Here is a 27,988-nt window from a genome sequence, read left to right as displayed (position 1 = left end):
GAAAAGCTTCTTCCGAAAGAAGCTTGCAGTCTAGACATAGCCTCAGTGCTCCTATACCATTTCCTGCATAGAGAACCTGGGACTTAGGTAGCTGTGAACTTCACCATACCCAGTGCTGAAATATTATTCCCTAGATTAACTCCCAGGATCAAAGTAGCTGCAAGACCCCCCAGCTCCAGTGCCCTGCGCTACAACAACTCAGGCTGGGACTAGAGTAGTGGATTTCTGAGAATTCACCTTGCTAGCAAGAAGTTTGCACAAATGATTTAGAATAGAGATTAACACCTGGCTACAGAACGAAAACAGTAGGGAACAGCAGCAGCTCAGAAGCTAGAGAATCTGGGGATTCAAGCCCACTTGCCCTCATCATACATGACTTGCATCTCTCATCTGCTCCTGTGGGATATGCATGGTTAGTCCCCTCTCCACCCCTCGCCCCCAGACCCTGCTTTTGATGTAGCTAGTGCAGATGGAAGAGGAAATGAAGAATGTTTCCAGTCTCACTGCACCAAGCTATGAGGCAGCGACACCACTGGAATAACCCAAAACTCCTTCTCCCCTTCCAGCTCGTGAGTTTTAGGAAATCAGTGGGACTGACCTGTGAGCTCGGGGAGGACGGGGGCACTCGGGAGAGGGGTCCGCTCTACACGGAATTCTAAAAACGAAATGTAAGACAATTTAGGAACTTGTAAAAACTCCCCCGAGGGGGATCTCGCAGAGACACAGCAGAACTGGGACTTTCTGGATGAAGCCCAAGGCCAGAGTTGGACAAAGTCACTTCAGCTCTTGACCTTTAACTCCTTATTTTCAATGAATTTCAAGTTGGTATAAGGTGCTGGATTGACCGCGCTGGAGACTGAAAGCCTTTGCTTACCCCAGAACAGAAACAGCACATGCAGGAGCAGTGGAAGCTTTCCTTACACTGCCCAGCCCAGACGATACACCTTAACTCTGCCCTGGAAGCACCATCTCTAGGGTTGAAAGGGGAGCTGTCTGTTTGGCCCAGCCAATCCTTGATCTCTCAGCCACAACTGCCAGTTGAGCTGGTGGTGACTGTGACAAGAACACCTGGTTCACTAGGATTGAGACCCAGTGCCTGGATTCACGCAAACAACCAGACAGCAACTCTCAGTCGCCACCAGTGTAGGCTGGACTCAGACTGTCAGCCTAGAGGTGAAAGGTGCCAGAGCCTGTTGCCAGTCCCCTAATGTGAGGCCTTTCTACATAATCCACTGGGGGTTAGAGACAGAGGAGGGCAGTGGACAGAGTTGCCACTTGTCCTGAGAACAGCACGGCAGTCTTTTATAGGATGGCGCTGCATTCCACTCTGCTTGTGTGGGAAGGGGAGGGAGAGCAGGCAGCCAGCAGGAAGTTCAGAGCAGCTGCAGAGCATCATCAGGGTCATAGAAGTCATAGAATCATAGAATCAAGGGGTTTGGTTCGAACTAACGTGTCCCGGCGCGCACTTCCTGGTTCGAATCAGCTGTTGAGCGGAGCAACGTGCCGGCAAAATCATGCTAATGAAGTGCAGGATATTTAAATCCCCGCTTCATTAGCAATTTCGGTCGCCTACATCTGCATCCCTAGCTCGAACTAGAGAGCAAGTGTAGACATACCCTCAGTCTCTCCTCATAGGTCATGCGCTCCAGCCCCCTAATCATTGTGGTCACCCTCCGCTGGACCCTCTCCAATGCGTCCATATCCTTTCTATAATGTGGGGCCCAGAACTGGACACAATACTCTAGATGTGGCCCCACCAGAGCCGAATAAAGGGGAATAATCACTTCTCTAGATTTGCTGGCAATGCTCCTCTTAATGCAACCTAATATGCCATTAGCCTTCTTGGCTACAAGGACACACTGTTGACTCATATCCAACTTCTCATCCACTGTAACCCCCAGGTCCTTTTCCGCAGAACTGCTACTTAGCCATTCAGTCTCCAGCCTGTAACAATGCTTGGGATTCTTCAGATTGTTGAACCTCATCAGATTTCTTGTGGCCCAATCCTCTAATCTGTCTAGGTCACTCTGGACCCTCTCCCTGCCCTCCAGCGTATCTACCTCTCCCCCTAGGTTAGTGTCATCTGCAAACTTGCTGAGGGTGCAATCCATCCCCTCATCCAGGTCATTAATAAAGATATTGAACAAAACTGGTCCAAGAACAGATCCTGGGGCACTCCGCTAGAAACCGACCGCCATCCTGACATCGAGCCGTTGATCACTATCCGCTGGGCCCGACAGTCTAGCCAGCTTTCTATCCGTCTTACAGTCCATTTATCCAATCCATGCTCCCTTAACTTGCTGGCAAGAATATTGTGGGAGACCGTATCAAAAGCCTTGCTAAAGTCAAGGTATATCACAACCACTGACTTTCCCATGTACACAGAGCCAGTTACCTCATCACAGAAGCTAATCAGATTGGTCAGGCACGACTTGCCCTTCGTGAATCCTGATCACTTTCCCCTCTTCCAAGTGCTTCAAAATGGATTCCTTGAGGATCCCCTCCATGATTTTTCCGGGGACTGAGGTAAGGCTGACTGGTCTGTAGTTCCCTGGATCGTCCTTCTTCCCTTTTTTGAAGATGGGCACTACATTTGCCTTTTTCCAGTCATCCGGGATCTCTTCTGATCTCCACAAGTTTTCGAAGATAATGGCCAAAGGCTCCTCAATGACATTTGCCAACTCCCTCAGTACCCTCGGATGCATTAAATCCGGACCCATGGATTTGTGTATGTTTAGCTTTTCTAAATAGTTCCTGACTTGTCCAGGCAGTGATGACCTTATCTGGGCTTCAACATGAGGCACGGGGTAGGTTGGGGAATTTACACATAGGTAGTGGTTTGAAGAGGGGTTTACTGGGGCTCTATGAGGTCTGGGATACAGCTCATGGCATTTCCGACTCTCACATTTAGGGAACGTCAAGCCCATTTCATGCCTGCAGGGTTCAAGTTCTGTACTCTGTTTTCAGAAAGGTGGTGACTCTGGCAAAGACACAGACACATAGAGGCAGCAAGACAGGCAAAGCTGCAAGGACCTTCTGTGTAACAGCAGCCCCACAGAGGAGCCTAGCAGAGAGGGGGCAGTGCATGAACCTGGGACTTTTCCTGTCATAGGAGTGAGAGGATAACAGCAGCAGGCATTCACATGGTGGCAGCCTCCTTTCTAACTAGCCAGTTCCCACTGATTCCAGGCCTCCTCCCCCTCCCATCTTCACAGATTCAGAGAAAGACCAAACTAGGGCAAGGGTAAAACAGGCAGAGTGGGTCACATTCCACGGGTTTCCCTTAGCATCAGGAGAAACTGGAGGAATGGGCAGGAAGAGGCACTTACCAGGAAACTGATAAGTGTAGCCAGGCGCAAGGCCCGTGTAACTCCGAGTGGCGTAAGTGGCAGCTTGAAAACCTGGATAACCTGCCAGCAGAGAAGAGGGGATTGTTACACAAAACCCCACAATGCCACTTGCCAGCCCCAGTTCTGGGTGTTTTCCTATAGCCTGGACCAATGAACTAGGAAAGAACCAAGTGACATGGCAGTTGAACAACACACATTTGCACACGTGCATGTGTACAGTGCAGAAATTTAGGTCAAGAATTTAAAGACATTGCCTTGTTGTGGTTCCAGACATTGTTACCCTGAAAGGATATGTACAGATTGGAAGGGCTTAGGTTGCAAGTGATGATGTTCAAGCAAGAAAGAACCAAGACTGACTCTCAGACCCTAAAAGGAGTTAATTGAGCTGGAAACCCGGGGTGTGGGGGGAACCCATAGCTTTTCCTTTGTAACCTGAACACATCTGCTCTGAAGTCACGGAGAACAGGTCCCCACAATGCCACACATAGACGATCCCTTAAGGAGCATCCCACATTAAGTGGCTGGTTTGATTTGTGACCTGGAATGGTTGCTTTCCCTACAGGAGGGAAGTTGATGGTATACAGATTGCACTGGATTCTCAAGGACATTTTTATCTCCTTTGAAAACCAGTGAGCCTTTTCATTAGGATGATACAGAGAGAACATGCTCTGCCTGTGTATCTGAAGTGATTATGCTCTCCCTGCTAGCCAACAGGAGGAGGATGACAAATACTATTTGGGGCTTTTGAAGCAAACATTTGTGGTAAAAGTCTGACCTAGTACAGCAGTAATACACCTGGGCTGTGTCTACACTGGCATGAATTTCCGGAAATGCTTAAAACAGAATAGTTTTCGTTATAAGTATTTCCGGAAAAGCGTCTGTGGCCAATGTAGACATGCTTTTCCGGAAAAGAGCCCCGACTGCCATTTTCGCGATCGGGGCTCTTTTCCGGAAAAGACTACTGGGCTGTCTACACTGGCCCTTTTCCGGAACAGTGTTCCGGAATAAGGACTTATGCCCAAGCGGGAGCAGAATAGTTTTTCCGGAATAGCGGCTGATTTTGTACAGTAGAGCGTCGTTGCTTTTCCAGAAATTCAAGGGCCAGTGTAGACAGCTCGCAGCTTATTCCGGAAAAGCGGCTGATTTTCCGGAATAAGTGACCCAGTGTAGAGACAGCCCTGGACGTGGAAAACTCAGCTTTTGGCTCAACTGTGTTGCCAAGGCACATATAGCCCTTTATTTGTGTCAAGCCATAGTGTATATCTTGTCCTATACATCTTGTTTAAATAAATTACAAAAAGGACAGGAATTCCAATTACACGTTAGAACGGGAATGCAGTTGGGAGAAATTCTTTTTGTGACTCCAGCTCTAGAACCGTGTATCTACAGTTCTACTGTGCTGCCACCAGGTGGTGAACTGTGATCATAAATTAATCCCAACCCTCATCCCACCTTCAATGTGGCTTTTCAAAATGGGGTCTGATGTCACAGATCCCATCTCTTCTTGAACAGCCTGAGCTACCTCCCACATTGTAGCAGAGCCGCACTGTCGCTGCTGAGTCTGATTGGGGGGGGGGGGGGCGCTAGAGAGAAGGGTGCTCTATTGCAACACTCACCCAGCATGCCAATCCCAAGCATGAAGGCATCCATCCCATAAGGCATCACTCGGGACCGCCCTCTCGCAGAGCCAGTGGGGGACATCACTTCCTTTGGCTGAGCTTTTTTACATTCCACCTGCCACAAAAGAGAAAGTATTGGGCCGCAGCCTGGACTTGCACAACTCAGAGCACATACAGTCCTGCAGGCCAGAAGGATAGCCTTATTGCATTAAAATGCTGCGCGTGCTCTGTCCCATACACCATTCCCAACCCTTACTCGCACCCTAAAACCACTAACCCTGCCCATAGCCTCCCCTGCACTGTTAGGGTATGTCTACACTGCCTCCTTGCAGGAGAAATAACGGTAGTTCGAATTAGGAGCTTTAATTCAAACTACCTAGTCTGTGCCGCGTGTAGCTGCGGGCAGGTAGTTCGAACTACGGGGCATTTAAAAATGGCGGCGCCCGGGAACATGCAAATGAAGCCTGGGATATTTAAATCCCGGGCTTTATTTGCAAGTTCGATTGCCTACATTAGCCACCCTAGTTCTAACTAGGGTGGCAGTGTAGACATACCCTTACTCTGCTAGAGAAGCAGCATGGTGGAGTAATTAAAACAGGAGACAGGTTCTGTCCTTGCCTTTCTCTGTGACTTTTGGCAAGCACAGCCTCAGTGTCCTCATTTGTTAAATGACGATACCTGTCTCGCAGGGTTGGAGAGAGGTTTAGCAAAAACTTGCACAGCACTCAGGGGTCACAAAGTTACAATTTCCAGTTATGGTTCAACTACACTTCCTTTTGAGCTCCAAATACCAGCAGTGGCTCTCCTCCTTTTTGAACTTCTCCTCCCTAAATCTGTGGCAGTGATTTCAGGGGTCCCATCTGCCTCCTAACTGTCCTAGTACTTCTCCCCATCCCTCCATTGCTGGCTTTGCTCTCCACAGAATTGCACAATTGGAAGGGACCTCAAGAAGTCATCAAATCCAGTCCCCTGCACTCACAGCAAGACCAAGCACTGTCTAGATCAAGGGCGAGCAATAATGTTTAAAGGGGAGCCAGAAATTTATGAAGTCAAGTGGCAGGGGGCGACGCTGCCTCAGGCAGAAGGGGTGGGGCAAGGACACTTCCTGTGCTCCCCTGCCCACAGACCCTGATTGGCCTGGGGATGGGGGAGCACGTGAAGTCTTTGCCCCCTCCCCCACCCTGCAAGGGGCATGCGATGCCTAGAGTGAACCGCCAGCTGTTTTGAACAGCTGGTGGTTCACTCTAGGCGCCGTGCATCCCTGGCGGCAGGAGGAGACTTTGCATGCTCCCCCCACCCCCAGGCCAATCAGGGCCTGGGGGCGTGGGAGCACATGAAGTCTCTTGCCCCTGGTGCCCGCCCTGCAAGGGTTGCGCGATGCCTAGAGAGAACCGCCAGCTGTTCTGAACAGCTGGCAGCTCCCTCTGGTGCTGCACACCCCCCAGTCCCCAGGTCTCATTGGCCTGGGGAGCAACAGGGTGGCTGTGGGCTGGATTCGGCCCATGGAGGCTCTCTTGCCCACCCCTGATCTAGATCATCCCTGACAATGATGAAGATTCTGCAATCTCCCTAAGCAATTTATTCCAGTGTTTGACCACCCTGACAGGCAGGAACTTTTTCCTAATGTCCAACCTAAACCTCCCTTGTTGCAGTTTAAGCCCATTGCACACTCACCATTTTGTTATTGATCTCATGGAAGTGGATTTCACACACCTTCTCCACAATATCTTCACTCTCAAATGTGATGAATCCAAACCCTAAAGAAAAGGGGAACACTTCCTGTTCAGGGCATAATTCTGTGTGATCAGTGCCTGCCACCTGCCTGTCCCACATGACCAGAACAGGAGAAGGCAATCTAGAGGTTACTGGGGTGGGACAGTAGGGTCTTGGCAATATTTCCACTTCTCTGGCTCCAGCAATTCCTGCACACATGCAGCAGTCATATAAGGAGCAAGGAAATCACTGTCCTCTCCCAGATTTCCCGCTCCCCCCAGCTCTATTTTGTTGCCTCCCAACTTCATTAAAGCCCACACCACTTGTTGCTGATGGATTTATTCTACTAAGCTTTGCTATTTTTCCAAGATAAACTAAATGGCTTAATGATGAATACTACAATAGTGAGTTCCAAACTAGGTTCAATCCAGCAGACATCCATATGAACAAAACTGTTGCCTACCCATGCCTGTTCACTATCGAAATGAGTTTGGTGGGTCCTAATCCAATCCCCAATAGACAAGCACCCACATCACAAACACCACCACCCCAAAAGGTGATAATCAGCATGTCATCTTCCAAGTCCTAGCTGTACATTCACTAGTCCTTACAGCCCTGCATATGACAGGCAAGTATCAGCAGCACTATTACTGGGGAAAAAAACCAGGCATGGAAAGGTTAAGTGATTTGCTCAGGTCCACCCCATCCATCAGTATCTGAGGTAGGACTAGAACTTGGAAGTTCTTGATTCCTGACCCTATGCTCAGAGGGCATCCCTAACTGACCCCTCTGTTGCCAGTCTTGGCAAACGACTGACTGGGCTCTGGAGCCCAAACTTTATTTTCACAGTCAGGGTGGCCCTTTATGGGAAGAGCTGTGGCATGACAGTGAGGGACTTTGATTGAGTTTGCACTGCAGCTGCCCCAGCTGTGGCTAGATGGCTTTCAGCCTCTAGGGCTGCTGAGTCAACTTCACCAGGGCTAAAAACCAATTAAACACAAACACACTTTTCTATTTTTCTGTATGTTCCAAGCTGGACTGCAAGAAACGTCTCTTTCTGTGGGTATGTCTACACTACAAAGTTAGTTCGAACTAACTTTCCTAGGCACTACACTAGCGCTCCGTTAGTTCGAACTTAATTCGAACTAACGGAGCGCTTAGTTCGAACTAGGTAAACCTCATTTTACGAGGATTAAGCCTAGTTCGAACTAGCTAGTTCGAATTAAGGGCTGTGTAGCCCCTTAATTCGAACTAGTGGGAGGCTAGCCCTCCCCAGCTTGCCCTGGTGGCCACTCTGGCCAACACCAGGGAAACTCTATTGCCCCCCTCCCGGCCCCGGACCCCTTAAAGGGCCACGGGCTGGCTACACAGTTTGTGCCAGTTGCAAGGCTGCAAGCACCCGTGCCAGCAGACCCTGCACCTGCCACACGATGAGCCAGCCACCCGAGGACACCCAGCCCTCCACTGCTCCCCAGGACCAGCCTGGCAGCTCCCAGGAGCCTGCCCGGGGCCGCAAGAGGAGGGCGCCCGCTTGGTCAAGTGCGGAGATCGTGGACCTCATCCAGGTTTGGGGGGAAGCCTCCAATGTCCACGATCTCCGCACTAGCCACAGGAACGCGGCCGTCTACGGACGCATGGCTGCCAGCCTGGCCGCCAGGGGCCACCAGCGCAGCCGGGAGCAGGTCCACTGCAAAATTAAGGACTTGCGGCAGTCCTACTCCCGGGCCTGCCAGCCACGGGCCGACCCGGAGGCCTGCCCCCACTTCCATGCCCTGGACCGCCTCCTGGGGGCTCATGCCGTCCCTGCCCCCCGGGACGTGATTGACCCCGGGGCAGAGGGCCCGCTCCTGGAGACGGAGGAGGAGGAGGAGGGCTCTGAGAGCCAGGAGCCTGCCGCCAGCCTGCCCGGGACCCGGGACCCCCGAGGCACCCCACAGAGCCGCTCGCCTGTGTCGTCCGAGGCCGGGGAGGCGTCCACCTGTGAGTACCATCGTGTTCCCCTTATGTGTACGGGGGGCTGGGGCGAGAGGGAGCCCCGGGAGCATGCGCCTGGGCCTTGCCCACCAAGGAGCAGCAGCTGGGGATCCTGCAGGGGCCCTGGCCTTGCAGAGGGGAGCTGGGTTTCACACACCTGGGCCCCTGGGGTAATTGACCGCTGGTCTTGTTGCACCACAGCTGCAGCACCTGGGCCTGCAGGGCGCACCACACCGCCTGCAGCAGCTGCCCATGCCCGGGCAAGCAGGAGAGCCAGGAACGAGGAGGAGTTCCAAAGGCGGCACCTCCGGTTCATGGACCACCAGCTCCGCACCCAGGACCACTGGGTCCAGGAGGACCTGAGGCTGCGCCGGAGGAGTCTGGAGGCCCTGGAGGAGCAGGGCCGTGCCCTGCGATGCCGCCTCCAGAGCCTGCTCGACCGCTTCCCATTTCCTCCTCCTCCTGCTCCCCCTGCTCCCCCTGCTCCCCCTCCTGCTCCCGCTCCTGCTTCCTCCACACCCCCTGTCCCTCCTGCCCCCCCCTCCACAACCATTTCCCACCGACGCCCCCAGACCCGCAGTGTGGCGAGATGGGAGAGGAAGCCGGACTCCCACCCCTGAGCTTTCCTTTCCCTTCCTCCCTTCTCTCCACTTCCCTTCCAGCTCCCTCGTGCCAGGTTTCCCCCTCCCCTCTCCCACCCTCATTCCTCCCTTCCACCACCCACTTATGTGAAATAAACAGACATTTTTGTTTCAAAAACAGGTGTCTTTATTTGACAGTAGGTAGGGAGGGGAAAGTGGAAGGGGGTAGGGTGGAAGAAGGCCCCAGTGGGGCATGCAGGGAGAGTTCAGTCCTCCTCCTCCTCCACCAGGAAGCTCTCCCGCAGGGCTTCCCAGATCCGGACGGCCCCCCGCTGGGCTTCCCGGATGGCGGCGGTGCGGGGCTGACCGTAGTGGCCAGCCATGCGGTCAGCCTCAGCCATCCAGGCTGGCAGGAAAACCTCCCCCTTCCGCTCACACAAATTGTGGAGCACACAACATGCTGCCACCACGGGAGGGATGTTTTGCTCGGCCAGGTCCAGACGGGTGAGGAGGCATCGAAAGCGGGCTTTCAGTCGCCCGAAGGCCCCCTCCACCATGATGCGGGCCCTGGTCAGCCTGGCATTGAAGGCCTGGCGGGAGGGATTGAGGTGCCCCGTGTAGGGCTTCATGAGCCAGGGCTGCAGTGGGTAGGCGGCATCCCCCACCAGGCACACGGGCATGTCCACGTCCCCGACCCTGATGTGGCGGTCGGGGAAGAAGGTCCCGGCCTGCAGCCGCTGGCACACGGAGGAGTTGCGGTACACCCGGGCGTCGTGTGCTTTGCCGGACCAGCCCACATTAATGTCCGTGAACTGTCCCCGGTGGTCACACATGGCCTGCAGGATCACGGAGAAGTACCCCTTGCGGTTCACGTACCGGGACGCCTGGTGTTCCGGGGCACGGATGGGGATGTGCGTCCCGTCGATGGCCCCACCGCAGTTGGGGAAGCCGAGGGCGCCGAAGCCCCGGATGACGGCGTCCGGTTCGGCGAGGCGGACCACCCTGCGGAGCAGCACCCGGTTGATGGCCTTGACCACCTGCGGAGAGAGACACAGCAAAGCGCCAATCAGTGGGGCTCCCGGGTGGCTGGGAGCGTTCGTGCCCTGGCAGTGCCCCGCGCCGCACTCCCGGAAGCAACCCCCCTGGCAGCGTGTAGTACGGCTGGGACAGCCCGACCCCTCTGGTGCGGGGCGCTTTCGCCTCCTCCCGCCCCCCCTTTGTCCCTGGGGCGGCCCATCCCCTCCTCGTAGCCCCCCTCCCCCCCGTCTCGGTGGCCGACGAGTGCCGTACCTGCATGAGCACCGCTCCGACGGTGGATCTCCCCACGCCGAACTGGTTCCCGACGGATCGGTAGCTGTCCGGCGTGGAGAGCTTCCAGAGGGCGATGGCCACCCGCTTCTGGAGGGGGATGGCGGGTCTCATGCGAGTTTCCCTTCTTTGCAGGGCAGGGGCGAGCCACGCACAGAGCTCCAGGAAGGTGTCCCTCCTCATCCTGAAGTTCTGGGTCCACTGTCGGTCCTCCCAGCTCTCCAGGACGATGCGGTCCCACCAGTCGGTGCTGGTGTCCAGACGCCAGATGCGTCGGGGCACGCCGGTGCCGGGGCGCCGCCGCGGCTCCTCCACGGCCCCCAGGGCGGCCAGGCGGAGAGGCAGGGGGCTGACGTTCCCCAGGTGGTGCCGGGCAGCCTCGAGCCATTGCTGGCAGGCTTGCAGCAGCAAGTCCAGAAAGTGCAGCAGAAGGTGCAGGGCGAGCTGTGGCTCCATGTTGCCACCTGCGGCGGCCCCCCCGAAGGGAAGCACCGACACAGACGGGCACAGAGACCAACGCTTTGCTGTCCCTCGGCGAGGTTGGCAAGCAAGCAGGAAAAGCTGAGAACCGGCTGTCCAGGGCTGGTCCCTTTAAGCACGAGCCTCAGATAGCCTCAGACAGCAGCCACACAAAGCAACTACTGACCTGATGCCCTGCCAGAACCGGTTTCAGCTGCCCTTAAATGCCCCCCTGCGTCCAATCAGTGTGGACGCGCTAGTTCGAATTAGCAAAACGCTAATTCGAACTAGTTTTTAGTTCTAGATGTGTTAGTTCGAATTAGCTTAGTTCGAATTAACTAATTCAAACTAAGTTAGTTCGAATTAGCGCTGTAGTGTAGACGTACCCCCAGAGCTTCTCCTTTCTCTCCAAGTAGACATTTATATAGCCCCATCACAAGCTGGTATCTGGGTGCCTTGGGAACTCAAGAGAAAGTACTCTACATTAAAGCCAAGAAGTTGCCAATACCAGATCAGGTTATTGGTCCATCTAGCCCTAGTATCCTGCCTTAGGCAAGGACCTGGTGGTTTCAGGGGTGGGGAACCATTTTTGAGTTGGGGGGCCACTGATCCACAGAAAAATCAGTCAGGGGCCCCACACAAGTGAGAAGCAAAATATAAAGAAAAACAAACCCTCACTGAGGTGGCCCCCAACTAAGAAGGAGAAAGACACTCCCCACATTCCCCTCACACACCAGAGCCTAGGGAGCCCAGGCTAGATTTTGTGTCCTTCAGCTCTGCAGGGGAATGGAGCGCCAGCATGGGCTCCCAATGCTGGGGGGGGGGTCCCTGAGCCTCAGGGGTCAGATTAAGGCAAACTGGGGACCGCATCTGGCCCCTGGGCCTCCGGTTTCCCACCCCTGGTTTAGAAAAAAGCAGTCCTTCCTACCTCTTCTGTATTGCTCTACATAAGAGCATAAGAATGGCCATGCTAAGTCAGACCAGTGGTTCATTTAGTCCAGTATCCTGTCTTCCAACAGTGGCTGGTGGCAGATGCTTCATAGGGCATGAATAGCACATGGCAATTACTGAGTGTGATCCATCCTCAGTCATTAAGTCCCAGCTTCTGGCAGTTGGAGATTTAAGGACACCCAGAACATGGGGTTGCACCCATGACCATCTTGACTAATAGCCATTGATGGACTTATTCTTTATGAACATATCTAATTATTTTTTGAACCCCGTTATATTTTTTGCTTCCACAGCTTCCCTTGGTAATGAGTTCCACAGGTTCACTGTGCCTTGTGTGAATTATTTCTTTATATTTATTTTAAACACTTGATGCCTATTAATTTTAGTGCATGGCTCCTGTTTCTTGCATTACATGAAGGGGTAAATAACACTTCTTTATTCACTTTCTCCACACCATTCATGATTTTATAGACCCCTATCTTTTTAATCTTTCCTAGTCTGTTTTTGTTGCCCTTCACTGTATCTTTTTCTAATTCTAATGCATTTTTAAAAGATGGGGCATGCAGTACTCAAGGTGTAAGAATGCCATGGATTTATATATAGTGGTATTATATTTTCTGTCTTATTATTTATCTTTTTCCTAATAGTTCCTAACATTGTTAGCTTTTTTGACTGCCGCTGCACACTGAGTTTTGAGAGAACCAACTACAATGATTCCAATATCTTTTTCTTGAGTGGTAATAGCTAATTTAGACCCCAACATGTATGTATGTATAGTTAGGATTATGTTTTCCAATGTGCATTACTTTGCATTTGTCAACACTGAATTTCATCTGCCATTTCATTACCCAGACACCCAGTTTTGTGAGATCCCTTTGTAACTCTTTGCAGTCAATTTTGGAGGTCACTATATTGAGTAATTTCGTACCAACTGCAAACTTTGGCACCTCACTGTTTACCTCTTTTCTAGATCATTTGTTAATATGTCAAACTGCACTGGTCCCAGCACAGATCATTGCGAGACCCTGCTACATACTCTTCTCCATTGTGAAAACAAATCATCCATTCCCACCCTATCTTTTAACCAGTTACTGCTCAATGCGAGGACCCCCTCCTTTTCTTATGACTGCTTTCTTTGCTCTAGTGCCAATTCCTGTAGAGGCCAGAAGTGAAGGATCTGATCATTTATTATGGGGCTAGCCATCCCACTCCCCCCAGGGTGGGGCTGCAGTGGTACATCTCTAAAACCAGGCAAAAAAAATCACTTGAAGAGTAAGAAAATAGGATGCGCTGAAGGGCACCCTGGACAGCAAGAGTGAGCATGTAAAGCTGGGAGAGAGCCACAAGCAGAAAGAGCTTCTGAAGCAGACAGACACACGATGTAAGTGCTTAGTGCTGTACATGAACATGGGATTGGCCCAGAAGAGGAGGAGGCTGAAGGAGGCTTGCAGAACCCTTTAGCTGTGTCCTCAGGTTGGTGCACACCACTGTGGTGTACTCCCAAGAATGGTAGCCAATTAGAGGGCACGTGTACAAGAGAATTGGGCACCTCCAGAGCTGAGTCTCTAACTCCTGTGTGACCTGAAGAGCTTGAATACCAGGCTCCCACTCTGTAACCAAACTCCACAAATGGGATTTGACAAAAAGGTGACGTGGGAGCACAACTAGGCCTAGGGCTGAGGAAGGGGTCAGCGGCAGGCCCTCTTCTGGGTCTTGCGTCAGCTTCCCCAGGGTTCAGATTACTCAGTGGAAGGTAAGATGCACAAGACACACACAGATGACTGGAGCCACATAGGTAGCTGGGGAGGGGAGGACACTGCTTCCTCTCACATATCAGCCACTTGGCAAGTTTACAGCACAGGAAACGGTCTGGACAAAAGCTCTCTGTGCTGCGAGGTACTCTGCGAAAGGATGCAGATGCTAAGGGATGGGGTGATGGGAGGTGAAATAAATAGCAGCTGGGACCGTCATGCCCTGCTGCTGGCTCCTGGACGCTAGCTCCCCTACATCCCCATCACCATAAGCACACATGCTGCTCCTCTCGTTACGCAATCCCCTGCCAGCTCTCCCCAGCCACCCCCCATGCCGCCAGGGGCCTGTCCTCACCTCGGTGTCGGTTGGTCGTCTTGTCAAACATCAGCATCGCATCATCCACCTGCAAGGGGCACAAAAGAGGAAAGGGCTCAGATGAGGTTATTACTGAGAAAGAGCTCTCCCCTGCTTTCCTTCCTTCTGGCCAGCCCAATGCCAGAGAGAAATAAGATGTCCCCAAAGCAGAACCTGACACAAAAATTAACTAATTGTGTACCTCTGGGAGGCCTCAACCCAACAACAGGACAGGATTTCCCCCCACATTAAAGCTTTCCCGTTGTACTGAAGGCAGGGGCTCCCAGCCTGAACTAATAGGCCCATCACCATCCAAACATTAGGATGCTAGAACAGGCTCCCACCTAGTCATGACTGCCCCTCGGAAGGGGAGGCACTTTGCTTCCCACTGAGCCAGGAAGTGCCCTGGACAATTTGCCTGCAACTCCACAGAGGGGCACAAAGCACAAAACATATTGTTCTGAAACCAGGGTCTCAAAATGGAGAGCGAGCGAGTCTGTCTCTGCGTGTGTGTCTGTGTGCATGCACTGAAGCCTGAGAGGAGAGAAGGAACACAGGGCCTCACAGAAACAGGGAAAATGGAGGCCTCAAGACAACAGAGACTCTGCTTGGGGACTCTGGGAAACCACCTCCACCCCAAAGGAGCTTTCCTTTTAGTGAGGTTTCCCACTGCTGGAGGGTGTAATTAGAGCACATTTACTGCAAAGACAGAGCTAGTGCTGCCTACTGCACGGCGGGAGGGGAGACATCAACCATCCCCCTCCCCCCAAACCTGAGGCCACTCTCCCCTAGGGACGTAAGTGACTAGTCGACTATACGATAAGCATAAGCTTATAGGATAGTCAACTACTGATGCGACCAGTTGCTTCCTCCCCTTGCTGCCTCTATCAGAGAGAGGCGGGGGGGGGGGGGGGAGGAGCAGGAGCCGGTGCTGGGGGAGCCGGCTTAAAAGCCGGATCCCCCCAGCACCGGCTCTGTGGGGGGCAGGGACAGTAGAGGCACAGTGGGAAACAGCATGAGTGGGGACTGAAGCAGTCTCTGCTTGTGCCACTTCTGCTGCAATTCTGCTTTTGAAATGTACAAGAGCCCTGCAGGATCTCTTGTATATTTCAAACGCTGAGGGGCCGCAGGGAGCACAGGGTCCTCGTTGGTCCCACACTTCCAGCGGCGCTGATAGAATCATAGAATCATAGAACCATAGAGCTGGAAGAGACCTCAGAAGGTCATCAAGTCCAGACCCCTGCTCTGGGCAGGACCAATCCCAACTAAATCAACCCGGCCAGGGCTTTGTCAAGCCGAGACTTAAACACCTCTAGGGATGGAGACTCCACTACTTCCCTAGGTAACCCATTCCAATGCTTCACCACCCTCCTAGGGAAATAGTTTTTCCTAATATCCAACCTGGACCTCTCCCACCACAACTTGAGACCATTGCTCCTTGTTCTACCATCTGTCACTGCTGAGAACAGCCTCTCTCCATCCTCTTTGGAACCTCCCTTCAGGAAGTTGAAGGCTGCTATCAAATCCCCCGCTCACTCTTCGCTTCTGCAGACTAAATAGACCCAACTCCCTCAGCCTCTCTTTGTAAGTCATATGATCCAGCCCCCTTGTCATTTTGGTCGCCCTCCGCTGGACCCTCTCCAACGTATCCACATCGTTCCTATAATTGGGGGCCCAGAACTGGACACAATACTCCAGATGTGGCCTCACCAGAGCCAAATAAAGAGGAATAATGACATCTCTGGATCTGCTGGCAATGCTCCTCTTAATGCAACCTAATATGCCATTAGCCTTCTTGGCTACAAGGACACACTGTTGACTCATATCCAGCTTCTCATCCACTGTAACCCCCAGGTCCTTTTCTGCAGAACTGCTACTTAGACCAGTAGTCCCCAACCTTTAGAGGCTCCCGGGCGCCCGGGGGCGGAGCCACTCACGCGCCGGGCGCCCAGGGGCAGGGCCGCGCGTCCTGGGGCACGCCAGGGGCGGGGATGCCCTTGCACCCGGCGCCTGCATGTGCCCCGGGGCTGGGGCCGCCCAAGCGCCGCGCACCAGGCGCTGGTGCGTGTCGCGTGCCTGGGTCTGGCGCCTCCAGTGCGCCACGCGCCGGGGGCGGGGCCGGCCCAGGTTGTCGACGGGCGCACACAAATGCGTTGGGGACCACTGACTTAGACCATCGGTCCCCAGCCTGTAACACTGCTTGGGATTCTTCCGTACCAAGTGCAGGACTCTGCACTTCTCCTTGTTGAACCTCATCACATTTTTGTGGCCCAATCCTCCAATTTCTCTAAGTCACTCTGGACTCTATCCCTGCCCTCCAGCGTATCTACCTCTCCCCCCAGCTTAGTGTCATCTGCAAACTTGCTGAGGGTGTGTGACGGACCGGGCTGTGTCTGGGCACAGCTGAGGGCGTCCGCTCAGGGCGAGTTGCTCAAATCCGGGGCTCCTTACAGCCCCCAGACTGGTGACCTCTCCAAACAGGCCACAAACCAGTCCCACAGAGCGCTTCAGCAGCCTGCCTGAAGCCTCCCGAGCAAAACCCCTCCGACACCCCAGCAATATCCGTGCCCCAGATGGCCCCGGGCCTATACACAGGTGGGGGGTCCTAGCACCCAATCCCACCTACCCCGAACAAGTTCTGTCCGGTTCCAAGAAACCAGCCACAGATCCCTGGTCAATTTACCCTCTGGACCTTACCCACAAATCACGCTGGGCCAATCCTTTAGCATCTAACAACTAAAGGTTTATTAACACAAGAAAGAAAAGCCTGAGAGTAAGGTTGTTAAAGGATAGTACGTTACATGCACCGAATCTCCCAGTCCTCGATGCAGGCTCTAGCAGAGATGTTACAGCTGCTGGTTTAAAAGTTCTTGTTGCACATCCTATCATCAGGATGGGTTCACAGGTCTTCCAGGCTCTTCGATCCCTGCACTGCTGCCTCTGGGATGAAGTGCTGAGCTGAGAACCAAAATGGCATCGACCACATGGCCTCTTTATACCCCCTTCCTGGCCTCTTCTGGGCTCAGCTGGTCACCTGGTCCTCAGCCTCTCTCTGCTGGCAGCTCTTAGGTCTCCGCCCTCACGCTTTAGGTGTGTCCTTGGCCCATCAAGTGCGATTGTTCCACAGGGCTTTGCTAATCAGCCTGTCCATAGCAATGCTTAACCACATTCAGAGAAATATTCAGCTTCCACACAGATTACAGATTCCTATCTACTCACACAGACATTATACACTCACATAAATAGCATACACAGGATCAGCAAACAATAAGCTCCCATTCAATACCCCACACGGCTCCCTTTTATACCAATTTCTGGGACCAACACCCCTACCTAGGGGTGCAGCAGCGATCTGGCTGCTTCCCTCCAATTCGGTAATGTGACAGGGTGCAATCCATCCCCTCATCCAGGTCATTAATAAGAATGTTGAACAAAACCGGCCCCAGAACCGAACCTTGGGGCACTCCGCTAGAAACCGACCGCCATCCTGACATCGAGCCGTTGATCACTACCCGCTGGGCCCAGTCTTCTAGCCATCTTTCTAGCCATCTTACCGTCCATTTATCCAATCCACATTCCCTTAACTTGCTGGCAAGAATATTGTGGGAGACCGTATCAAAAGCTTTGCTAAAGTCAAGGTATATCACATCCACTGACTTTCCCATGTCCACAGAGCCAGTTACCTCATCATAGAAGCTAATCAGATTGGTCAGGCACGACTTGCCCTTGCTGACTATTCCTGATCACTTTCCTCTCTTCCAAGTGCCTCAAAATGGATTCCTTAAGGATCCCCTCCATGACTTTTCCAGGAACCGAGGTAAGACTGACCGGCCTATAGTTCCCTGGATTGTCCTTCTTCCCTTTTTTGAAGATGGGCACTACATTTGCCTTTTTCCAATCATCTGGGATTTCTCCCGATCTCCACAACTTTTCAAAGCTAATGGCCAAAGGCTCCACAATGACATTTGCCAACTCCCTCAGTACCCTCAGATGTATTAAGTCCGGACCCATGGATTTATGTACGTTTAGCTTTTTTAAATAATTCCTAACTTGTTCTTTCCCCACCAAGGGCTGTCCACCTCCTTCCCATACTGCACTGCCTAATGCATTAGTCTGGGAGCTGACCTTGTCCGTGAATACAGAGGCAAAGAAAGCATTGAGTACTTCAGCTTTCCCCACATCATCTGTCACTAGGTTACTACCCTCATCCAGTAAGGGCCCCACACCCTCTCTGATCACCTTTGTCATGTATGTTTAGCAGCTCTTTAAAATTAAGCCATAGCAAAGGCACAGACAGCTATGTTTAAGAGGAAGTAGCCTAACCGCAGACTACATGGATTGCCTTTTTTGCTGTTAAGGAGGAGTGTATTAGGGAATGTGTTATGAAACATGATAATTTAGGATAAGCAGTAAAATTTGTAAGAGTAAAAATCGTCATCTAATTCTCTAGCTCTTAAGCAACACACCAAATTTCATCTAAGAGAAAAACATTTTTTGCATCTACTTACAACATCCTCAGCTAATTCACTAGCCCTTAAGGGAAAAAAATTTTTTGCATCTCAAATTAACCACAGAACTGAATAGACAATGAGAGATTAGGCCATAAATACCCTGCAGTAACAACTGCGGGTACCTCATAATCTACAACTCATTCTGGAAACTGAACTCATGTGCTGCTCTCTGACAACAAGAGGCAGGAGGTCCATACCGAGGCAGGCATCATAACAGCATTCGTCGTCCTCTACCTGGCCAGTAGAGAGATGCTGCTACACGTGATCGGGTGAGTCAAAAAACTTAACAAAAGACACTGAAAAACTTAACAAAAAGAGTTTAAAAACCTAACAAAAAGATTCTAAAAAAATCAAGAGAAACAAAATAATCTCGATAAGCTATAAGATCAAGGATCCTTATAGTTGCAGTTCTTTTAAAAGTTAATCTAGAAGAAATTAAAAAACTAAATAACGAATTAGCTGACGTCACTAAGTATCCTTGTAATCACACTAGCAGAAACAATTTGTTTTTTGTATTTTTCTTTTATTCGTTTTCTTTTAAGCCTTAGCTGTTATCTTTTGACTTTGTTATTCATTAAGTGGCAACATCAATAAAGTTATGCTCATTGATTAAGACACAAATTGGTATTTGGTCTAAATTTATTGACAACTTCCCAAGTAAGTAAGGGGCCAGACTAGAGTTCTGCACAGTCCTAGCGAACCCAAGGGAAGGGGGCGGTTTGCTTAAACGTGACCACTCACGGCAACCTTCTTCTTGCTAACATGCCTGTAGAAACCTTTCTTGTTATCCTTCACATGCCTTGCGAGTTGCAATTCCAATTGTGCTTTCGCCTTCCTGATAACCCCCCGGCATTCTCGAGCTATACATTTAAACCCCTCCCTAGTTATCTGTCCAAGTTTCCACTTTCTGTAAGCTTCCTTTTTGTGCTTAAGTTCACCAAGGATTTCCCCTGTAAGCCAATCTGGTCTCCTACCATGTTTGCCTCTCTTGCTACGCGTCGGGATGGTTTCTTTCTGTGCCTTCAATAAGGCTTCTTTAAAATACTGCCAGCTGTCCTGGACTCCTTTCCCCTTCATGTTAGCGTCCCAGGGGATTCTGCCCATCAGGTCTCTGAGGGAGTCGAAGTCTGCTTTTCTGAAGTCCAAGGTGTGTATTTTACTACTCTTTTGAAATGGCTTCCTTTTGAAATGTACAAGAGCCCCACTGTGCTCTTGTACATTTCAAAGGCAGAGGTACCCTTATAGAGTAATCAAATAGTTGCTGGAAATCCCACTGGCTATTCGATCAGTTAATTAATCTACATTAAACATCCCTACTCTCCCCACCCCCTTAGCCTTCCCTTGCATATGCTCTGCTTGGTATTTCCTTGTAGAGAAGCAAATCTGTGCAGCTCCAAGTCAGATCAAGCAGATTTAAAAATACACTCTAAGCCCCTGTGCATAAACCACTACGTAAACCTGCCCCACTGACCCATGCTCCTCGCTAATACCACTGCCTTAATCTAATTATGAAATTGGATGTGCAAGTGCTCAAGGGAGGGGCAACTGTATCTGTCCAGCAGTGAGCCAAGGCCTATCACCACCTATGTCAACGACAGCTAGTGCCACAGAAATAAAAACTAAGCAATCCAAATGTAGTGGGGCACTATTTTGAACACTGGGAGTGGGAAGTCATCAGCCCGCCCACTTCTAAAGCACCTCCCACAGCCTCATGGGAGGGGCGACTAGACCCAGGACCAACTGATTACGGGGGACAAACGATGAAAAAAGGTCAGGGTGTGTGGGTCACAGGTGCAAAATGAGGGAACCAGACAGGGACACCGAGCAGAGAACCCCGGACAGCGCCCACTGCTCCTCAAAGCTGTCGATGGAGCCAGTGGACGCCGCCCAGAGGAACTCTGCCCGGATACGTGATACAAGGGAGAAACGGAAATAGGCCCCACAGTCGCAGAGAACCCCCTCACCCAGCATCCTCCTCCTGGTATTGTATATGGTGGCTTTCGCCAGGGCCAGGAGCAGTTTGACGAGGAGGTCTCGCGACTTTGCGGGGCCACGGATGGGGTGCATATAAATAAACAAGTGAGGGGAAAAGTGCAGCCAGAACCTCAATAAGAGGTTCTGGAGGAGCCGGAATAGGGGCTGCAACCTGGTGCATTCAAGGTACGTGTGCTCCAGGTTTTCCCTCGTGCCACAAAAGGGACAGGCATCCAGGATGGGAGTTAACTGCGCCAAGCACACACCCGTGCTCACAGCTCCATGAAGGAGCTGCTAACTGATGTCTCTGATGGGCCATGGGATTAAGGTGGAATATATGCTGGCCCATCGGGGATCCCCACCCTCTATAGGTCTAAGATAGTCCCGCCACTTAGTGTCGGGGCGGGACACAAGGGTGAGGAAACGTATCGTATGGAGCACGAGCGTGTACAGGTGTTTCCTAGGTGAGGTTCAAAAGAAGACCAGCTGCAGATCTTGCAGCTGGCTGGGGGTCCACGGAACAGCGGCCCGATAACAAGGGACGGAGGATTTGCAGGAAGGGAGGGGCCCTCTCGCAGGGCTCTCTGCAGGAAATTGAGAGCGGGCTGTGGCAAAGCCGCCTTCACCTCCTGGAGTAGGCACAGAGAGGTTCTGGGGATGGAGTGCCCCATGCACTGAGCGAGCGCTTGGGGATCCACCCAGTCTCCTGTCGTAATCCAGGAGGTCCCCAACCTTGGTGGTTTCTGCCAGGATCAGCCTCCGGCGCACCGAAGGAGACGCCGCCACCTGCATGCAGAAGGCTGGATTGTGGAGCAGGGGCTGCATGAGGTCTGCCCCCTTGGTGGCCACAATGGACCTGGTTGCCGAGAACAGCTTCCAGGTCTGGAGGAGGTCCTGATAGAATTCCGGCAGCTCTGAGAGGTCTCGCCGAAGGCCCCTCGGATGGATGAAAAAGAGCTGCTGGTCGTATCGGAGCCCTCGGAGGCGGCGGAGGAAGGCGTGCGCCAAAGTGCTCCATGCCGGACTACCTGCACTAAACAGGAGTCTCTGCAGGGCCTGGAGGCGGAAGGTCTGGACCTGGCTGCACAGGCAGACCAGGCCCTGGTCCCCCTCCTAAAGGGAAAGACACAAGACCCATGCAGAGACCCAGGGCATTCCTGGCCAGAAGAACTCCAGAGCTATCCTCTGGAGTCTGGCCAGGACCTCCGGGGCCGGGCTCAGGGTGTTGAGTTGGTGCCAGACCATGGACAGGGCCAGTTGGTTCAGCACCAGCGCTCTCCCATGCAGGGAGAGACACTAGACCAATCCTGTCCATCTCCACAGCCGCTCACCCACCCTGGCCTCCAAACCTTGCCAGTTCTCCGGTGGACCCGTGCTCCACCTGATGGCCTGAAGCACGGGTTGGAGGGAGCCTCCTTGCCACGTGTCCCCAACTGCCAGACCAGAGCTATTGACCCAGTTGACCCGGGCAGAGGAGGTCATCGAGTAGACCACTTAAGAGGCCTCCACCCACTCCAGGTTGCCCGGGTCCTGCACGACGAGGAACACATCATCAGCGTATGTTGAAAGGACCAGCCACAGCCCCGGCTCTCGGAGCACCAACCTCGTCAACCTCCAACGGAGAAGACAGAGGAAAGGCTCGATCACCAGGCCGTACAGCTGGCCCGACAGCGGACACCCCTGAGGTACCCCCCGCCCGAAGCTGACCGACTCGGTCAGGGTCCAGTTGAGCCTGACCAAACACTCCACGAGGGCGTACAGCACCCGGAGAAAACCCACAAAACGGGGCCCAAAGCTGAAGGCCTGCAGAGTGCCCAGGAAATACCCATGGTCCACCCTGTCCAACGCCTTCTCCTGGTCCAAGGACAGGAGGGTGAACAACAGACCGTCCCTACACCAGAGCTCTAGTAGATCCTGGGCCAAGTACAAATTATCAAAGATGCTACGGCCCAGGACAGTGTAGGTCTGGTTGGGGTGGATCACGTCTGCCAACATGGACTGCAGCCGCAGTGAGATGGCTTTCGCTACGGCCTTGTAGTCCATGCTGATGAGCAAGACGGGATGCCAGTTGCGAAGGTCGTGGAGGCAAATAGGCAAAGAGGATGTTAGGAATTAAGAAAGGGATAGAAAATAAGACACAGAATAGCTATGGTATGCCCACATCTTGAGTACTGTGTACAGATGTGGTCTCCTCACCTCAAAAAAGATATTTTGGCCTTGGAAAGGGTTCAGAAAAGGGCAACTAAAATGATTAGGGGTTTGGAATGGGTCCCATATGAAGAGAGGCTAAAGCGACTGGGACTTTTCAGTTTAGAAAAGAGGAGACTAAGGGGGGATATGATAGATGTATATAAAATCATGAGTGGTGTGGAGAGGGTGAATAAGAAGAAGTTACTCACCTTCGTGCAGTAACGATGGTTCTTCGAGGTGTGTCCCCATGGGTGCTCCACGTCTGGTGTCGGGCTGGTCCTGGCGCCGCAAATCGGAGCTTTCCAGAGCTGTATTCAGCCGGACCGCGCGCACGAGCCGGTTTCGCGCCTTTCATCTGCCGCACGCAGTCCGGCGCCCACCAGTTCCTCTCACCGCCTATCTGCAAGACAGAAAAGACGAGATTCCGAAGCGGGGAGAAGGGCGGGTCGTGGAGCACCCACGGGGACACACCTCGAAGAACCATCGTTACTGCACGAAGGTGAGTAACTTCTTCTTCTTCTTCGGGTAGTCCCCGTGGGTGCTCCATGTCTGGTGACTCCGAAGCAGTAATCCCAATTAGACATGGGCTTCGGAATCACGATTCTGATGACCAGGCAGTACTGCTAGAGCTACCGCCGAATCGGAGGCGAGATGCTGCACGATTGCGTAATGCTTTGAAAAGGTGGTGCTAGAAGACCAGGTCGCCGCCCGTCAAATGTCACGTAAAGGGACTCCTTTCACAAAGGCCACTGACGCAGCAACTGCTCGTGTCAAATGAGCCCTAGGGTGCGATAAGAGCGGCTTTTTACGAATAGTATAACAAGTCGTGATACAAGAGACAACGAGTTTGGAAATACGTTGGGCCGATAGGGGCTGACCCTTGGAAGGCCCTGATGTGGAAACAATGAGGCGATCCGTCTTGCGAAGAGTGCGGGTTCTATCTATATAGAATGCCAAGGCTCGATGGACATCCAGAGTATGTAGGAGAGCATCACGGTGCGAAGCATGAGGTTTTGGATAGAAACATGGTAAAACGATTGGCTCATTTATATGAAATTCTGTGCAGACTTTAGGCAGAAAGGCTGGATGGGATCTTAATATTACGGATTCCTTATTAAAGACTGTATAGGGGGGCGTAGACATCAATGCAGCTAACTCGCTCACCCTACATGCCGATGTTACCGCAAGGAGGAAGAGTACTTTCATTGTAAGCATTGGCATAGGTACCGTAGCCAGTGGTTCAAACGGTGGCCTAGTTAGGACATCCAGAACCAGGTCAAGACTCCATGTAGGTGGCGGAGGCCTACGTGGTGGGTTAAGGTTAGCCAGGCCTTTAAGAAATCTAGTCATCATGGGATGGGAGAAAACCGACCAGCCTTCGACGGGGTAGTGAAAAGCAGTAATCGCTGCCACATGGACTTTAAGTGATGACATGGAGAGTCCAGTCGCCTGTAGATGGAGTACATAGTTCAGTAAAATATGTAGTGGTGAAATAACGGGATCTAGGTGCTTAGGAGCGCACCATCGAGCAAAAATGGACCACTTGGACAGGTAGGTTTTTCTGGTGGAGTCCTTTCTGCTGTGTAGCAGGACACGCTTCACCTGGTCTGAGCAAAGATTCTCAGATGTGCTGAACCATCTATCATCCACGCTGTTAGGTGCAGAGTGTCCAGCTTCGGATGCATAAGGGAGCCTTTCTGTTGTGTCAGTAAGTCTGGCAGGTAAGGAAATCGGTACGGTGCTCGGACAGAAAACTGTAGGAGAGTTGAGTACCATGGCTGTCTGGGCCACGCTGGGGCTATGAGTATCACTCGTGCCTTGTCCATCACGATCTTCTCGAGTACTCTGGGAATGAGCACAACAGGGGGAAATGCATACAGAAGTGATGTCCCCCAGTGGAGGAGAAATGCATCTCCCAGGGAGTGACTGCCCACTCCTGCTCTGGAGCAGTAAGCTCTGCATTTCGCGTTGGTACGTGTGGCGAACAGATCTATCGCCGGACAACCCCGGAGAGGTAAGAGGACGTCCGTGTGAATTACCCACTCGTGGTCCTGATGAAAATGTCTGCTCAGCGCATCCGCAATGGTATTGTTCACACCGGGTAAGTATGACTATAAAAGTAAGACAGACTATAAAAATGTCGTTTCGAATGCACCACGTCCAAAGGCGGATCGCTTCTGCACAAAGGGAGCGAGAGCGGGTGCCTCCCTGCCTGTTCACATAATACATCGCCACGATGTTGTCGGTGAGAATCCTGGTGACAGTGCCCCTTATATGCAACTTGAAGTGTCTGCAGGCCCGAAACACCGCTCGGAGTTCGAGAAGGTTGATATGGAGCATCATCTCCGTCGTGGACCAATGGCCTTGGATTGTTTCTACGCCCATGTGGGCACCCCAGCCGATGAGAGAAGTGTCTGTGGTAATCTCCCTTGACGGCTGTGGCGTATGGAAGGGGACTCCTGACATCATGTTGTTGGGGTTGGTCCACCAATGCAGGGAGTCCTTGACATGTACGGGTAGCGCTACGGTTTTGCTGATGCTGTGCTTGGCAGGATTGTATACTGTTCTCAACCAGTGTTGCAGGAACCACAGATGTAACCTTGCGTGGCACACAATGATTGTAGTCGCCACCATATGACCCAAGAGCTGTAGGCATACGCGCACTGGGAGCATCGGAGACTGCAAAACCGTTCTTACCAAGTCTTGTATGATTTGAAAGCGCTCGGCTGGCAGGTGAACTCTCTCTGACCGGGAGTCGAGCCGTGCTCCTATGAAGGTTAGGGTTTGTGTGGGTTGCGGACGTGATTTTTGAATGTTTACGATGAAGCCGAGGGAGCCGAACAGATGTAGAGTTGCGGCTACCATGTGATGAGTCTCCGACTGAGTGCGGCCCTTGATGAGGCAGTCGTCGAGATAGGGGAAAATTGAGACCCCTGTCCTGCACAGATGGGCAGCCACTACCGCCAGCATTTTGGAGAATACTCTTGGGGCTGAGACAAGGCCAAACAGAAGTACCCTGTACTGAAAGTGGTCGTCCCCCACTACGAATCGCAGAAATCGTCTGTGAGCTATGTGTATTGTCACATGAAAATATGCGTCGTGTAAATCTAGGACTGCGAACCAGTCTCCTCTGTTTAGTGCTGGTATGATCTTGGCCAGCGTGGTCATTTTGAAGCGCTGCTTCCGTATGAAATGATTTAGGCCTCTCAGATCGAGGATAGGTCTCCACCCCCCGGACTTCTTGGGAACTAGGAAATACCTGGAGTAGAAACCTTTCCCCCGGAACTCTGCAGGTACTCGTTCTATGGCTCCGATCTCTAGGAGGTGAAGAACTTCTCCTTGAAGAGCAGCCCCGTGAGATGGGTCCCTGAGCAGAGACGGGGTGGGAGGGGTAGTGGGAGGAACTGAGGTGAAGGGGATCGTTAGGCCTGATGATATGACCTCTAGGACCCATCGGTCCAAAGTAATGGTGGCCCATTGGTGAAGATATGGCCTCAGACGGTGATAGAAGAGGCCGTCGGCAGGCTTTTGTGTGTTGACCACTGGAGACGTGTTCGAGTCCTTCGCACAGAAGTCAAACCTGCTGTTTCTGAACAGGGTGAGCTGATGGGCGATTCTGTTGCTGGCGTTTGCGTTGAGGACACTGCCTAAACCTAGATTGGTCAGGTCCGTATTGCTGTTGCTGCTTGTAGGATGAATAATCATATCTCCTCTGAAAGGGGTAATACCGCCTGCGTTTGAAAGGCGGCGTGTACATCCCTAGAGTTCGGAGGGTAGTACAAGAGTCCTTGCCAGAATGAAGAATGTCATCTGTAGTGGAGGCAAACAGCTTTTGGCGGTCAAAGGGCAAATCTTCCACTTTAGACTGCAACTCCTTAGGGGCTCCCGCCGACAGTAGCCAGGAGGCTCTACGCATCGCAATACCTGTTGCCATGGCCTGGTTGGCTGTATCCGCAACATCAGCGGCGATTTGAAGCGATGTTCTGCATGCCGTGAACCCCTCTTGGACGACTGCCCTAAGAAGAGGTCTCTTGTTCTCGGGAAGGTGCTGCATAAGTTCCGGAAGCTTGGAATAATTGTCAAAATTATGATTTGACAACAGGGCAGCATAATTGGCAATTTGGAGGAGCAAGGTTGAGGAAGAATAAACCTTACGCCCAAAAAGGTCTAATTTCTTAGTATCCCTATCCGGTAGGGCATTCTTGAAGTGGGGCATCTTACTCTTGTGGCGAACCATGTCCACTATCAATGAATTAGGCTGTGGGTGATTGAAAAGGAAGCCTAAACCCTTGGACAGAATGAAATACTTTTTATCTGCTTTTTTGTTGGTAGGCGGTATTGATGTTGGGGTTTGCCAGATTTCCTCTGCTACCTCCAAAATAGCATCATCTATTGGGAGGGCAATCCTTCGCTGCTGTTTAGGGTGTAAGTTCTTGAACAGCTTATGTTGTTTCACCTGGTCCTCGATAAGTTGTACCTCCTGAGATTGCGCGACTTGTTTAAAGAGATCTTGAAATTCCTTCAGGTCGTCGGGAGGTGTCATCTCCACCGAAGTTACCGGTTCATCCCTGGCCGGCACAGATGAGCGGGCATCAGGAGAAAAGTCTGGGTCAGTTTCTGAGAGTTGCCCTTCCTCAAAGTCTGACATTTGAGATCTAGGGAGCGGAGAACATGGAGGTAGCGTATCCCGGAGCGGAGACTGCTTCCGAAGCTCGGATTGTACGGAGCGTGGGCTGAACGACTGACAGGAGCAAGGCGATCTGTGGTGAGATCGAGAGTGCCTGTGATGAGATGACTCAGCGTAGTAAGGTCCATGATAGTGCAAATAACGTCGGTCAGAGCCTGCAGGTGATGGCCGTCTGGGAGACCTAACACTGCTATGCTTGTCATAATAAGCGCCCTGCGGTGAACGGATCGGTGAGTGCGAACATCTTGACGGAGAACAAGATCTAGAGCATCTGTGGAGTGAGCAGCTGCGGTCCCTATAATAATGACGGCGAGATGACACGCTTCGTCCATGGTATTCCTTCTGAGCCCTTGTATGGTATGTGGACGTAGAAGGGTGAGGGGACGGTTCAGGAGAAAAAACCGGGGAGGGAGAAAGAGAGACCTCCTGGATATTTGATATAGGTGCTGCTGAACGCTGCTCTGAGCATGCAGAGTGATCTGCTGGCTGCAATGAAGGAGGCACCTGGGCAGCAGCATGCTCCTCTGGTGCCGGTGCTGCGGACAGCTCCTTGTGAGGAGGAGTG

At 52.1% G+C, this 27,988-nt stretch overlaps 1 protein-coding gene across 2 annotated transcripts in view; it reads right to left on the bottom strand.

The window, feature by feature from the left end:
* LOC102456144 (RNA-binding protein Musashi homolog 1-like) overlaps positions 1-27,988 on the bottom strand; it is an 81,409-nt gene that overhangs the window by 12,459 nt on the left and 40,962 nt on the right. Inside the window, exons 7-11 of one of the 2 annotated variants that reach the window (XM_075915708.2) lie at positions 14,062-14,110; positions 6,644-6,726; positions 4,967-5,084; positions 3,330-3,410; positions 599-655 (exon numbers count right to left, since the gene is read on the bottom strand). In XM_075915708.2, coding sequence (XP_075771823.2) covers positions 599-655; positions 3,330-3,410; positions 4,967-5,084; positions 6,644-6,726; positions 14,062-14,110 — 388 coding nt within the window. The remainder of the gene's footprint in view (positions 1-598; positions 656-3,329; positions 3,411-4,966; positions 5,085-6,643; positions 6,727-14,061; positions 14,111-27,988) is intronic. The other variant, XM_075915709.2, reaches the window with a different exon arrangement.

This window comes from Pelodiscus sinensis, chromosome W (assembly GCF_052426305.1).
Source record: "Pelodiscus sinensis isolate ZL-2025 chromosome W, ASM5242630v1, whole genome shotgun sequence".
Taxonomy (NCBI): Eukaryota; Metazoa; Chordata; order Testudines; family Trionychidae; genus Pelodiscus; species Pelodiscus sinensis.
The sequence above is the reverse complement of the archived record's forward strand: the minus strand, read 5'-3'. Positions and strand labels throughout refer to the sequence as shown.